The following is a 16,687-nucleotide window of genomic DNA, read 5'->3' as shown; positions in this document are numbered from 1 at the left end:
AGGATCTTAACTGAGTTTTTACTGTGAAACAGTTGCTCATACATTATATCCAACAAAATTATTTAAAGATGACAAAGTGGATCGAAACATCATCATGTCATATGATGACAGTACCGCAATGCCATAGAGTATGTAGTGTATTTTTTACCACTATTATTTCCTAGCCTGTATATACGGGCAGACCTTTACCGGAGATCTGTTTTTAAATGAAGAAATATGGCCCACAGAGGAGTTTCAGCCCTCCATAACAGCATTAATTCTACCATTTTGTTGCAAAGTATGAGTTGCCAGTGCTGCAATCAAACGTCAAGGCTACAGTCAGCCTGCCAGCAAATGTTTACTAACTTTCTAAGACAGAGCTCTGAAACCACAAGAAGCTTGCTTTACTGCTTACTTCTCAGTATCATCCTCTCTACCTGTCTGCCTGAAGGATACAAATGATGAGCTCGGTTATTGGTTTGGGGTTGGAGCAGAGGATCATTAACACCTGACTTTAGCACATTGCAATAACAATGACAGAGAATATGACTGCCAAAAATGCAACTAAATAGAGAACAGGGAGGAGACAGCTAATGAAATGTAATGAGCTGTAACAGTGGAACAAAAGGGCTTTTTTTAAAAATGCCTGGAGTGTAATTGTGAAGGTTCACACAAACAGACACAGCAAGAAATACACACACAAGTTTAATGACCCATTCTGACTGAGTGGCTGTAAATTCTTTGTTTATGACACTGAAGCATCATGACTGAACTTGCTCACAAAAAGGCTTTTACTGTCACCAACAACACACAGAGCAAGAATGGACCGTTAAAATAGCCTTGGGCAAAACACACACACACACAAACACCAGCTTCCCCTAATAGTATCAAGTGTGCTAAAACTGGGACTAATAATAGAGCATTAGAAAGACATAATAAAATCTTTTTTCAGTCAGGATGAAAAATGAACTATACTTTCAGGCTTATCTGTTTACATAATAGGGCTAGGGAAGGAATAAGACAAAAAAAAATCCAAAACTAAATGTTGCACAAATGAGCTGCTGAAGTCAACATAAAAAACATGTGTAGGTTAGTGTCCAAAACAACACCACCAGTTAGCTGGTCTTATTTCCACTGCTCCACCATTCTCACTGACCATTCAACACTAACACATCCTCATACATAAACCACAGAACAGGTTGACAGCCATTGACTCCCAAAATGATGGTTTGGATGAGGTAGTAAAAGACAAAGTCCGCCAGTGGGGGAGGCTGGGGAAGATGGAGCTATTAACCTTTCTCCATGCTGTCACCCAGGAGATTGTGCTTCATGTCCACGTCGGACGATTATTTATTTTTTCTATTGGTTTAAATGCTTTACTTTTTCACTTTATGTTTTGTCTTTTGGTCAGGCTTAGGAAAAGGTAGTGGCTGGGTAAAACCCTTTCACCAGTAGTTTTAATGGCTATAAAAAAAACATTCAACTGAATGATGGCAGTTTTATTCTATTGTGTTGGTGCAATATTTTTGAGTTTTGTTACTGGTAACTACATGTAGAAGGAAAAAGTAAGAATGCAGTCAGTTAATACCACATTAATGCTGCTTCTGGACTGGATTCTGGATTAAGGCCCAAGAGAAACCTGAGAATATTCTTTTTTCATATGAAGCCAGAGGCTATTTCAGGCCTAGCTGGACTTTGTTGAGCATATTTTCTGATGAAGGATCAAATTAACTTGGTGAAAAAAAGCCAATTTAATTTAAAATTAATAGGTGCAAATGAAATTAATATGCAACTTAATGAAACTAAAATTGTGAATCAATTTGAATGCAAAATTAAATTTTCATTGGTAGTCCCAGGTGAGACCCTACGTAGGGTTACTGTGGAGGATTTGCACTAATAAAGGGAAGATGACAGACAGGCACAGACTGAAATTAATGTGTGAGGAGTAACGGGTACTACATAACATTATATATTAACATATATATAATCTGCACAAATGCACTGGCATAATGATCCCTGACAGCTGCCTGGTGTGTATTGTGACAATGACCATCCTCACACCTACTGTACAATACACACATAGCTTAACATAACTGGCCCCAACCACTTTTTTATGCCCTAAGAGTCTTTTCAGAGGATCTGCAGATATCTTGTAGAAGCACTCTGCCCTGCAGTATAAAATCAGCTTGACATTTTGCAAGAAACCAGGAGAGAGAGTATGAGCTTAAATGGATGCATCCCACATGTCCAGGCATAAAAGACAAATTGGCAACAAACAGGAGACATTAAAGGCCACACACACCCACACACACACACTAAAATAATGGTTTCGAATGTTCTCTTTGACGCAGAAGCTAAAAACTACAACTAATGCCGTGCATGTGAGTGGCTGTGTGTCACACAAGGATCTCTCTGTTTCATCAGCGGACAAATGTCACCAATGATGTCATCGCTACCTCACAGGGAATATAATGAAAACAGATCATTTAAAAACAAAACACACAAAGGATACATTCTCTCCATTTGCCTTGACACACACAGAGACACACGTGTGTACAGACACACACATACCATGTCAAATTAGTGACACCAATGACTGAGCAGCTCAAACAAGCGTACTTTAAGCTCGGATTTTCAGCAACAAAAGCGTTATTTGGGAGAGATTTAGTCAACAGTCAACTCACCCAGCCAAATATTTGTGTAATCCACCATTCTACTCTGAGAGTTCCAGTTAAAAGAGTATAAACAAGGATTTATTTGTAGCCAGCATGACCCTTTTGAAAAACAACTGCGAGATCATCTGGATCAGATACAGACCCCCTGCTGACAGGAGCCCGGCGGGGGACAGACGTCTGTGCGCACACATACCACAACACAAAACTAAGGCAATACATAGAACACAAGCAAAGAAAGAACTACAAATATTAAAATGGCTGTTTTTTATTATTTGATTGTGACAAAGTGGTAATATGCTCAGAGAGACTCACACCAAATGCCAAGAGCTATCAAAGACAAACAGGCTTTCAAATCAATGTAGCCAGGAATACACCAACCATGATGTTGGTGACAAATTTTACTCTTTCCTCAATAAAGATGTGCCACTTTAACTTGAAGACAACGGTGGAACTAGTTGGATTTACAGCTTTTGTGGTTGCATTAGTAGAATGCTGTCTAAGAAGCTTTAATCTGGGCTATAAACAGTTGAGCTGGGCGGACTACAAACATCCAAGACATAGCCAACTCTTGATGATGAAATGCTGCTTAAAGAATTAATGCAGTTTTGTAGTTTTGAACCAGGAAGTCGCAATAACCCAAGTGACGACCTACAATCACATAGAGGCCCCGTCCACACGTTTTCTGAAGTTTTGTATCGTTTAGGCATTTTATCCACACGGAGTGTTTCAGAGGTGGAAAAACGACAACTTTTGAAAACAGGTCCCAGGGTGGATACGTTTTTAAAACGGCGTTGCCATGTCTCCGCGTGGACGCCCAAAATGCTACTTTTCTGAAACGATGTCGACAGCTCCAGCTCCAGCTCCCACTCAACCCGCATGTGCTCACTCTGACAACAACAAACTACGAAGCTTGTTTTTGGAGAACTTCTCTGGTAGCATTACAGCGCCAATCACAGGCCTGGCATATGTACTACAACGTTTTCAGTAATTTTTGCGGATTCGTATGGACGCACGCATTTACTGAAATGACGGCGTCTTTAAGAACGTTTTGGAAACGAAAGTGGCTTCATCTCTGTGTGGATGGGGCCACGTTACACAAAGCTATGAAGGTGACATCTGTCTCAATTCTCTCTATCCTGTGCTGAGCTTTTCTCCATGATGCACATTAACCCAACTGACGGTGATGCTAAACAGAGATCCAAAGACTTATGCTGTATTTCACACAATCTACATTGTCTACGTTTTTGCTTGTTATTGACTTTTGTGCATGATCTTTTATGATTCCACAGACAATGGTCCATCTATACCAGATCTAACAATGTAAGCTGCTGACATTTATTGCATCTGTGTGAAGTATGGTGATGGTGTCACCACATAGCCTCACAAAGAATCCCCTGTATCACTATCACACCTAACATAATCATTAAAAAAAGCCCCCCTGGTATTATAGCAGTAATAAATAATAACCTTTCTATAACATGGACAAGAATGTTGCTACAATTAGCCCACAAGGTTCAAGGACAATGATGGTAATTCCAGCAAAATGTAAAAACCCCCTTATAGAGTGTAACAAATGTACACATCACAGGCTCAAACAAAGAGATGATGAACTGCTGAGCATGTAAAGTCTGCAACTTTGTGATGGTGATTAGAAACAGCCCATGCCATGCTTGTTTTCCTAACAGCCGGGACTTGGGAGATATTTGTATCTGAATAAATGACTTTAAGAGCTCTACTCTTAAAGAAGAATATAGTGCTTTGTCTGCAAGCTGTTTACAGCCTTGGCTTGGTGAGTCCTGCCATTAATGTATAGACCTGGAAGACATGCAATAGGATGATGGATGGATTATCATCAGTGAAGGTCCAGCATGGTGGAATTAGTCTGCAGTAATCCTTTTTAACTAGCCTACTGAGAGCACAGCACATGGGACACGTATATCTGTAAACAATGTGGAACTGGCCCATAAAGTGGTGGTGATGTGTGGGAGTGTCTCTTTATCTGTTCCCATTTACACAACTGGCAAACACAGAACATCACATCTATGACTGAAAATTCGGTGACTGTGTGTGTGTGTGTGTGTGTGTGTGTGTGTGTGTGTGTGTGTGTGTGTGTGCTTTTTGCATGCTTTAAAAAAGGAGGCAAATGGAAGGTGAGACAAGTGAAACCTGTTGGCTTTCTATTACAGTTACATCTGAAAAATCGTACATGCACCTTAAAAAACATATCCAAAAAAAACGGAATTTAATGGATAAATTTAGAAACTAGAAAGAGGGGCTGTTTAAATAGTTGTGCAAAGAGATTGTGCACACACATGCACACGCACACAGCAGGGAAGCAGTGATATTGACTAGAAGCTGAATATTTTATGAGTGGTGTTCTCTGTGTGTCTGTGTCCTACCCAGTGTTAATGGAGATGATTTCAATGAGAGGATTCTTCCTGATCTTGGGCAGGTCCAGTCTGGCCCCACCAAGCCTCCGACTTCCATCTTTCTTCTGACCCAAGAGACGGACTGAATGACCTGAAGGCAATAAACAAACAGTACATCATCTTTCATCTATATTACTTACTAGCATATTTTTAATGACTCAATAAGACTTTGATCAGCAATAAACAAGTTAGAAAAGTTCCCTCCCTGGATCACTTCTTTATTCTTTAAAAAATTCTGTTTGTATAAACAGGATACTATGCAAAGCAGAAAAGCCAGATCAGGCTCTCACTACTAAAGTAATTTGAATGGAAACAGGCTGTGTTGTGAAGAATGGTCGGTGATTATTCAACCTGGTAAGGTGGGCAACAATTTGATATTTTTGCTAAATTCAACTGATATGAATGGCAGGGTTCAGAAGTTCAAGGCTGCATTCATACACAGAGGCAAGTCAATCCAGCTCAAACCAAAAAAAAATCTATTTATTTTTTTATTTCTAAAAATGTCTATTGCTCCTGCCAGACTAATATATTTTGAACATCTTGACTTTCTTGAAATTCAGTGTATGGTGCTTAAAAGTTGGTTGATTAAACATTTTTTTGTATGTATTTGTTCAATCAAACAATAAAAGATTGTTAGGTAAAAGTAATGTTCAGAATAATCTGAGGCCTAATAGCTATAATGTCCAGCCTTCTGTTGGTGGAAATGGGATGCAGCCACCTCTGCTCTCTAACCATCTAATAGGCTACCATAGAAGTGTACGAAATGGAGGCGCTGAGGGATGGAATTGTCTTCCTGTTTTCATCCGCTTTACAAGTCTCCTGGGAGGGTGGGCTCAGGGCAGGAAGCATGGTTATCAATTGGTAGATAAAAATGACAATCTGCCCCAGAGGAGGACAAAGAGCCAATCGGTGAGGCGTGACTGGTCGTAATATCCCAGTACAAGCAAGGAAATGAGAAAACTTCCCTTGTGGAAAACAGCTGGGACTTAAAGCACATTTGGCAATACTCTCCTTTAGATCTGTGCATCTGACTTATGAAACAAGGATCGACGCTCATGCATAATATTCTTATCGCTGTAGCCGTGGTTTCATCTGGTGATTGATTGAGCAGTTACTCCATATAACACTTGCTATACCAGATTCACAGTTCCGCCTTCTTTAAAGATTTTATCAGAAGCTCATTCAACGAAAGGATAAGAATAGTTTACTTTAAAAAGCCTGAGAACCTGAATCATGAATATTACTTAAATTTACTGCACCAATTACACTGGACATTAAAATATTATTGTTTTGCCAGTTTTCCTTGCACAAACCAGGCTAACCATAATTGTCTGCATGTTAACGGGTGCACAATGGACCTTAAATCATATTAGGAGATGTAGAACTGTAATGACTTAAAAAAAGGCATGTGGTGCAGGTTTGTGGTGAAATCAGTTTCTGAAACTTCATATTATTCCAGTTCACATTGTAGAATTGATTCAGCATAGTGGGAAAATGAAGTTACCAATACATAACTGCATACACAGACCGGTCAGGAGAAAGCAATTACCAGTACAGTGCTGGGTATTTCCAGATGTTTTTCCAAATTATGAGCTTGTCCATCCTAATAACACTTGGAAATTGTCATTCCCCTCATATTCCTTTTTTCCCCTCTAAAACTGCACAGGACTTCTGTCAATTGACTACCACCTCAAGAAATAATCTTACTGCCAGCATGGAATTATTCCAGGAATGTACCCAAAGCCAAATTCAATTTCAGGGCCGAGGGGACCGTGAATGGAAAGCAAAAGATAAAATAGCTAACATAAGTTGCTAAGGAAACCCCCCCAAAAAATGCCTCATATTTGTCATCTCAATTACAGAGTTTAGAGAGGCCAACTGCTGTGTTGGCTAACCCCACATAGACACAGACACACATCAACCTATTACACATTTTCTAGTTACTCACTGGCCTCCTTTCCCTCATGCACTTTTTCCAATCTGTCTTTGTTCCTTTCTCTTCTTCATAAATACAAACCGACATAAATCCTTCTATCCACTCATAAAGTTCCATTAAAGCACAGTAGAGGGAGAAAAAGGAGGAAGGGAAGGAAAGGATAGATGGATGGAAAGAAAGATAGGTGGATGATGATAGAAAAAAAATACATCAGAGATGAAAGATGTATAGAACTGCCAGATGGATGGTTGGGTGAGAGAGGTAGAAGGCTAAAAGGATGACCTGTTGACCTGAGTCTGATGTCTCATAAGTGGTGGGTCTTGTTGTGCTCTCTGGTTTGATTGTAAAGCAGCGGACATGGTTTGGGGGGGATGGGGTAGCAGATGAACAGGGACAGGAGGGTTGTAATGTTTGTCACTTATCCCTCCAATATAACTGTTATATTCCATATGTACAAATGTCTCTGGGAAGGCACTTAATTTTCTTGTCAGATCAGATTCAATGGCAAATGCACTATGAAAGAATTGCCTGTTGTTTCCTCATTTCCCCTTCCTCCTATCTCTTCAAAGACACTTTCATGCATCCATTTCTTTCAGCATTGATACAGGCAATCAGTTTGTTTATACTGGTGAAACAAAGATCACAAGGTCATATGGTGCCATTTAGCCTCTGATCTGTAGCTAAACACACATATTAGATCGTTTAACTGTTTCTATGCTTTGTCTCTGCCACCTGTTTTAATGTTACAAAGTGTGTCACAAACTGTTTCTCTAAAAGAATAAATATGAGCCAAAAAGGTGGATGATGATGAAAATAAGGAAATTAGTAAAGAAACAACAAAACAGCCCTATATAGAGGGAAGCATATCAAATATTGAGACTACACTAAAGTGGGGTTTTAACCTTTGTGTGGGCTTAAACATTTCATCTTGATTAAATATTTATCTTTAAAAAAAAAACTGATTGTGGAGCATTGCAAGGAATCATAAAACCTGCCGTTACTTTTAGTGTCATTAAAAATATTTATTTATCTGCCAATAGAACTGGTATAAAAGATAAAGTCAAAGCTTTGTTTATTATAAACATCTGGCAAAATGATTTGGATAAACAAGCTTGCTACCACAGTAACAACACCATCCTGCAAATGACTGATGCTGCACAACCACCAGCAACACAAGACTGGGCTGTAAATGTAATAATGCCTATATAAATTAAGTGAGTGCACAATCACTAAACCAACCTGTGATGAGAAGAAAAAAAACATGCCGGCATTTACAACAGGTAGTAACTTAAACTTTATATTACATATATTAAAAGCAGTCTTATAGTGGCGAGGTGCCCTTGTGGACTGAAAGATGTTAAGTTCTCTTCAATCCAAATTGAATAGATAGTCTCACACCTCAAGAACCAAGTTCATAAAGGCATTCGAGAACTCGTCATGTGGAAAACAGACCTGCAAGCAATTTTGGCACAGCAAAGACCTGTATCTATTAGCGGTTCACTGAAGTAAGTATTTTAGTAGCCATTACGAAAGGCAAATCCTGTAGCTTAAAGGTTTATGCCCAGGCCTCTGAGACAAAATAACAGCTTCCAGTTTATACGAGGTCATAAAGAACTGTAATGATACTGGGAAATTAGTTTCGATGGAGGAAGGGAGGGAAAAAAAGGGAGGGAAGAGAAGATGGAAGAGAGCACTGTGCACAGAGAGAGAGAGAGAGAGAGAGAGGTGTGGAAGAGATCAAAAGATGGAAGAAGGAAATTGAAGAAAAGAGAAAAAATGAGCAAATCATAGAGAAGAAAGGGGGAATAAAAGTCACAGAGTGTGTGTGTGTGTGTATGTGTGTGTGTGAATGAGCATGTGTACAGCCAGACGATTTAGGGTTGATGACACATTGTAAAATTAAGCCTCAGTTCAGCTGTCCTTCATTAGAATGAGGCCTGCAGTGCAAACTAGTCACACACACACACACAGATCACAAACTCAATCTGTTCTTTATTAGAGAACAGCTGGGGGTGTATGACAGCTTGACTGGACACTCTCACACTGTAAACTCTCTCTGACCTTCATTAAACAGTTAAGTGCGTTGGTTCACTAACAGTTTAAATGGATGACCTAATGACTGCCATGTGAGTGTCAGTGAGCTTCTCAGACAGAACAGGCCGTTTAACGAGAAGCTCAGACGGCAAGACAGACAAGATTCAATGACAGGACTATGACTTTGCTTTTAAACACACACCAGACGAAGCCATTTTTCTTTAACAGTGAAAGATAAGGGTGTCAGCAGCATTTTGTTTCATGAAATTTACCATCTTGTAAACTGTGTAACACACAGTAAATCCAGTCACTCTGCTATGTCAAATGTTAACACAAAGGCCCCATCTTTTCATTTTCCCTAAAAACACTCCAGTAGTTGTTTGAGAAATCTCTGTCTTATGATACCACAAACATGTTTTGATTGCATAATAACAACAGTCATCTCCCTCCACCTTATGCCATGAACTTATCAAGCTCCCCTTTGTGGATGAAGCACTATAGCGAACAATTTCATACACAGAGCTGAAGCTGACAAGTAATTTCCTATTCCAAAACAGGGCCTTTGTTCATTCATTCATTAGTTGATCAATGGTTTGCTGTTCACTCGCGCAAACAATTGCTTGTGTGTGTCAGTGTCTTTGTGTGTTAAAATACCTTTAACAGCCTCGTCCACTACTTCCACCACTCGATCAATCTGTTGGACCTGAAGCACAGGCAGACACACACGGGAAAAGTTTATCGATGCTGACAAACCAAAGTACACACACTCAGACAGGATATTGATGATACACAGACACACATATACCGATCCACATTTAAACAAGGTGGGCATATGTAATAAGCACACAGACATATATATATATATAAAATCACACTAAGCTATCTCCAGTCAGGTTTAAGCAATATAGATTTCTCATGCAACAGTGTGTGCGTAGGTGTAACACCATCCACTGTATATCCTGTATTGACAGAGACAGTCTGCAGTAGGATTTTACAAATCAAAGAAGAAAAGGAAAGAGACAGAGTGTGGCAGACAAACAGTCATGCAGGTAACAATGAAGCACATTACATTAGCAGAGATTTACTAAAACAGAACTCTGTAATGATCAAGTTATTATCTTTATTAGCTCTCACAGAAAAAAAAAGTCCGGCAGCTCTGCCAAAGGGTTCTCTGAAACACCACTAATTTATGTAAAGAGCACAAGCAAGACCCCTTTGGTCACAGTTTAATGAGAGCCAGACTATTAGAAGGTTGAGCTGGGAACTAAATGAGAGCAGCACTTATTTTTACTAATCTACCATCCCACAGAAATAATGTAAAGAGCAAAAGGACAGAGGCAGTGATAGACAACTAAAGAAGTGGGGGACGAAATATAATAATTTCTAGTGCCATTATTCCGCCTTTCATTCCTCCCAGCATCCCTTCCACCTCTAATTCTCTCACACTCTCTATTCTTAAAGATCTATGCTCTAGCCAGTGGCGCTGGCTCTCAATGCCTCCAGGCTCATTACACAGAGTAGCCCTTCTTTCAAACACACTCGCACGGATGCACACTGTGCTTTGCAGGCAGCAGTTACATGCCTGTTACACACTGAAATAAAACCTATTTCCGTGTAATGGCCAGGCAATCTGGGTCCATTCAGTGCAGCAGTGGACGTCCCTACTTAAAGTAAGAGTCAGGTGTTCTTTATATTTTAGCTATGATTTAAGATCTCTCTTTTCAACTCCCTTTTATGACTATAGAATATTATTTGAGCCAAACTAAATAAAATTTTTAAATAAAACGCTACATTAACCAAAGGTTATTGTCACATCATCAGTATATGAACAAGCAGACGCAGATTCAAAAACAAGAAATACGATCTTTCATGCGAAGACATAAAGAATACTGCAACCTAGGCTATCTAGCTTTGAGAACACATACTCATGTGTACCATCTAAGGCTTACACCACAGCACACCCATTGTGCTCCTCTTATTACACAGCCAGTAGTGTAAACATGTGTGTGTGTGATGTGTGTCACATACAAGATGTGACATGTCAAGCTCAGAGAAGCGAGACACAGTGGGCTTGCGTGACTGTCTGTGTACCTTACACATAATACACTGTCACTTAACTTCACAGCAACTTCTGACACAAAAACACAACAGAAGACATAAAAGCTGTGACGCACACACAGGGGTCAATTAAACAGATTGAATTCAACAGGAAGCATTTTTTTAACTACATCTCTTATGTAGCCGTTAATACAATCACTATATACAAATTCTCAACTTATTTGCATCTAATTTGCATAACCCACCAACTGCCACTGTCATTACGAGGTTGATTGTAACTACAAAAGATACACAAAGGGGAGTATGTGCATTTTCATATACCTCTGTCTCTGTTTGTTACTATGTGTGCCTGTTCATGCATGTATGCATCCATTAGTGTGTGCATGTGCATGAGTGTGTATCAATGCATAATCCAGTCGACTCAGGACAATCAAAGAACCAGCAGTGGTAAACTTCCCAGCTGTTTTTGCCTCACCCTGAAGGCTATTACATATACAACTGTGTTTATCTGAATATAATTATATTATACATACATGTCACTTTATTGGAATGCAATTATGTTACGCTGTGACATGTTTACCTAAATGGAATAACATTATTTATGGTAAAGGATATTTAATGTAACATTCAAGCCGCCCCCCCAAGCCATTACTTTTAAGACAGTGGCAGTAATACAGACTGGATATTGGACTGTTTGATTTATCCCCATGTCCAACAAGGCAGTTTGTTTTTTTTACACAAGCAAATAAAGCAGCATTATGTGAAATTGAGATTTTTCTGTTGTGATTCAGAAGGCAAAATCTGGACTCAACAAGAGAATCCATGAATTTATGATATTCTGAATTGATCAATATAGCTCGTCTTAGTGTGAAATAAATGTTTTCATTAAACAAATTAATTTTTATGCATAGTACAGACATATCTGCATTACATCCTGCTCAACACGCAAACACACATACACAAAAAAAACACACACACATATATACATACATATACACACATTAAGTGTGGCTGCTTTTGCAGAGCCTGTCTATCCATCTGGCTACATCAAAAACAAGACCTGACCTGTCTGACCTGACCTGTCTTTGAACCTGACAGTGTCACTGTCAGGTTCAAATGTCTTTGAACCTGACAGTGACACTGTCAGGTTCAAAGACATTTGAACCTGAGATTTGAACCTGAGATTTAACAAATCTATTTTTTTATAATTAGTATATAATTCCTCTATAATGTTTCAGTTTATACACTCTAATTATACCCACACCTGAGGGAGACTCAGGGTAACACTACAATATTACAATATATACCCTTATTTATCTTAGAGCAAACTTTATAAACACTGCAAAGAAATAAACATACAGTGATGTTAGTAGTGTACTGCATACACCCCTTTGTGTTAACAGTTTCCCTTTTACACTGCAACAGCTTTTGCCTTTTGGCTCTCTGTGCTATGTGTACAAAACACTTACAGGATTAACTGTCCAATGTCCTCTAATAGAAAGAGAATAGACATGGCAGCTAATGCTGAAGGCCTAAATCTATGGAACTTTCCATCACTGACGTGTCTCTCAACTTGGAAATGTTATGCGTGTGCATGACCTAAGAAAAGGCAAATAATAAGCATACAGCTAAATGCCATAGACAAACAAGGAGATGAGTGACAGTTTTAATCATCTATAAATGTGTTAACGGTCAATACCCAAAGGTTATACACAGATAAAGACAAACAATGAGACACGTGTGGACTAACAGGCATGCTAAGAGACATGCACATCAAGTACTCATACCCCAATGATGCTGAGACCTTTGAGGTAGTCCATCCGTGGCTGGGCTTGAGGAACACAACCTGCGACTACCACCTTTTTCTGCTGTTCCTGGGCTTTTCTGTTCAAACAAAAACAGACAAAAGATGTGAGACCATTAATGTTTTTACACAGAAACTCTGCACAACTTTCAAAAATGGTGGTATAAAGGTGCAGGTTAGACAACATGTGGTAGTATGCAGCTTTTTTGTGCATTAAAAGCTGACTTTATGTGTATATATATTCCACAGCCACTTCCCACCTCCTCTGATGAAAATATACTGGCTTGATTGCACTGAATTTCACAGACACTGATAACAAATCAACAACAAAACAATGGCCTTCTACAATACAGCCTGTCTGCATGTTCTACATACAAATGTGCCTTTTGTATAACTTTTCTGTCTCTCTGTGCATGGGAAGAAAATTCCTTATTCATTAATTCAAACCACTTAAGAGGATAAATGAATCAGGAAAGGCTGACTGGATTAGCTATCTGCTGGAAGATGAAAAGGGCCATTAAATGTCAGTCAAAGTGTACTGTCCAGGAAATAAAAGATACATCTTTATGAAAGTTTCTCGCTAAGAGAATTGTTTTTTTAAAAAGTGGAACACAAGTTATTTCTTGGTACTGTTTAGGAGTGAGAGGAAAGAGTTTGCATACAGTAAATCATGTGTTGAAGATCGCTCAAGTATTTACAGCTTCTATAAGGTGTTTGGCCATTATAATTTGAAGTGAAATTGGGCATCTCTAATCACATTCATTAAAACGATTTGACTGCAAAGAGAGCTGTGCAGGTTGTAAAATACTGTAACAAACCACAAAGAAATTGTGCATGTGGATCAATGTACAAGTCTTCATGTCACCTCCAGTTAGTGGCAGTGTGATTTGAGACACTCGGTCTGTCAGACAAAAGCTTTTGGAAGAGCTGCCCAGACTCTGCCATGAATCTTTAATAATGAAGCCTCCTGACAGCTGGAGTGAGTGGGGAGGAGGAGGAGGAAGAAGAAAAATCGTGGGAGGAGGACAGAGGAGGAGCAATGAAACTGGATGCAAACTGTCAGTTGTGTTTTAATTCAGACTGTGTTTGTATTCTTTAGCAAAACAAAGAGAGGCAGTGATGGAGGTGGAGGGGGTGTGCGTGAGAGAGCACAATGTGAAGGTAGACAATTCAAAGCCATCTCTGTGTACAGTGTACACTGTCACAACGGTGAGGAATGGAGGGATAAATGAAAGTGGAACTCATTGCAAAAGACTGCAACTCCCTGTGTTGAAGTAAATAAAACTTAAAAAATGGTAGAAGCAAGGAAGAGATGTAGCTTTATCTTATTATGATACTGGTAATTAACAGAAGGTAAAAATATAAACTTCCAACACTGAGAGAAGTAAGGACAAAACAGAAAGTAGCACCCCACACTATTCTCCATGAAGTCAAACTGGCATCACCACACATACAGACACACACACAGTAGGGGTGCGTCTGCATAATTCACACCGTCTCCTGCCAAAATGCGCCAAACGTTCCTTTAATGTGCTACTCGCTCCTTGCCCACAGACTCGGAGCCATAGCTGACACAGCGAGTAAGCAGACAGCGCCTGAGCCGTCGCCTCAGTGCCCCAGGGGGAACAGGCCAATCACGTCGCACACAGTTCCTGGGTGGGATGAGATGGAATGGGATTATGCGATGCAGTTGCCGTGGTGATATTTTTGAGCCCAACCAAGCGCTCGTTGCCAGTGACCCGGACCAGAGCAGATGTCCCCCAAGATCAGACGACGAGGTGTGTGTGTGTGTGTGTGTGTGTGTGTGTGTGTGTGTGTGTGTGTGTGCCTGCACACACATTTCTCCTTGACTTCCCTGGCACCTTGCCCTAAATCTCTACGGCCCTCTGTCAACTCTTTGTTACTAATCTCCATTGCCTCCAGACCACACGCACATACTAGGTCCACATTGCCCACATGCCCCAAATTGACTGTACAAACATATACAGTAAGTCAAGGCTGGCAATGGCAACAGTGTACAAAAGTCTATGAATACATGTATAAGTGGTATGTATGTATAGTAGGGTGTGCTGTGCTGTGCTGTACATACTGGTTTTTAACAGCTGAGTGGACACAGTGAATCAGTCAAATTAGACCAGACTAAATGTCCAACTGAATTGATCAGTTTGACTTGGATATGTCCCTTGCTATGAATATGACATTAAAATAACTCTAGGCATTAGATAGGCCACAGTGCATGACCTATATAAGAGCCTCTTCAACTTTCTCACAGGAAAACCTGAAGTGAAGGAGAAGACCTTCCTTTGCTGATTCTGACAATCCCCTATAATGGCATGTAGAGGACTGCATCTGAAAAGTAGTGACATCATCATATAAATTGAGCAGCAAGGCAGCTCACAACTGTCACATATGTTTCCATCTAAAAAAAAAAATAATAATAATAATTAGTCATTTATTTTCCTTAATAGTAAGTTGTGTGGTATCTAAATCAAATGAATATGAAATAATAATTTAGTCACTGTGTTAAAATCTCTATAGTATGTCTTATATTGTTTATGTTGTCCAAAAACATTGTTTTGAAGGTTGCCATTTTTCAAAAAACAAATATAAGTCTGACTCATCCTGTAGTCATGTGTATACTAGCACTGCATCAAATTACTTTGCTCAACCCCAGTTCTGACATGTTTTGTAAGCTAGGCAATGAATGTATTTTTATGTCGAAAACACATTTAGCCACCAAAAAATTAGGAAGATAACCGCTTTCTTATCAACATTTTTTGAGTACTCTACAAATTACTCCATTGTCAAAAACAGTCATTACACAACCTGTAACCTGCTCCTTATGTTGCTGAGAATTACTGTGGCCACCACTTTCTTCAACAGGCACATATAAAATGTCCTTTCAAGAACTAAACCAGGACAAATACATGAGACACCGAGAAACATCCAAAACAGGTGAGCAGCTGTGAACTCTGTGTGTGTGTGTGTGTGTGTGTGTGTGTGTGTGTGTGTGTGTGTGTATGTGTGAGATAGTGTGTCCTCTCAATGACTCTCCCTGCTGCTCAACATCCTCAGCTCTATACAGATACTGTAGCAACATAGTGGGGAGAGGATGAGCTCATTACACACACACACAGAGCCAACCATATGCTCTTTAACAAACATGTTGTTTAAAGGATGAGGTCATATTGGTAGAAGTAGGGACTTCTATGTTACAGAGAAATACCGTACATATCTGTATTGCGACTGTCTCTTCAGCCTGTATTTATGAAATAAATAAGTAAATGTTTAACTGTTATTTGAGCCACATAACTGTTTTATTCCAACCAACATTCTCTGCTTCTCCTTTCCTGTATTTCTCTTGTCCTTCCTCCTCCATCTCCCCCATCCTCTCATCTGCATCCCCGACAGTTGTTTCTGGCTGATTTGACAGCGAGCCAGCCACTCGGCACAGACCTGACCTCTCCGCATTAGCATAAGCAGCAAGGGGCAAGGTTAAGTACCCATCAAGCCTCAGTAATTAAGATGTGAGCAAGTGTGTGCATGACTGTGTGTAAATGTGGGAAAGAGAGAGAGAGAGAGTGTATTTAATCTTCCACTTCTTATATTTTCCACTTGCACAAACTTCTGTTTATTCAATAGTTTATTCTTGTGGTTGGTCACTGTCCCACTAGTGATTCCACAACGACTATTATAAACCAACAATCTACCTTAGATTTACTCCACGGAGGAGATGCAGCAACACATGCTTATTTGATTGATGTTTTATTCA

At 39.6% G+C, this 16,687-nt stretch overlaps 1 protein-coding gene across 2 annotated transcripts in view; it reads right to left on the bottom strand.

Annotated features, from left to right (window-relative positions):
* Nucleotides 1–16,687, bottom strand: part of cdkal1 (CDK5 regulatory subunit associated protein 1-like 1) — a 168,219-nt gene that overhangs the window by 106,442 nt on the left and 45,090 nt on the right. For both annotated transcript variants that reach the window (XM_028425708.1, XM_028425707.1), the window contains exons 5-7: nucleotides 12,899–12,995; nucleotides 9,708–9,756; nucleotides 5,054–5,174 (exon numbers count right to left, since the gene is read on the bottom strand). In XM_028425708.1, the coding sequence (XP_028281509.1) occupies nucleotides 5,054–5,174; nucleotides 9,708–9,756; nucleotides 12,899–12,995 (267 nt within the window). The remainder of the gene's footprint in view (nucleotides 1–5,053; nucleotides 5,175–9,707; nucleotides 9,757–12,898; nucleotides 12,996–16,687) is intronic.

This window comes from Parambassis ranga, chromosome 16 (genome assembly GCF_900634625.1).
Source record: "Parambassis ranga chromosome 16, fParRan2.1, whole genome shotgun sequence".
Lineage (NCBI taxonomy): Eukaryota > Metazoa > Chordata > Actinopteri > Ambassidae > Parambassis > Parambassis ranga.
Note: the sequence above shows the minus strand (reverse complement) of the source record. Positions and strands in the feature narration are given on the sequence as shown.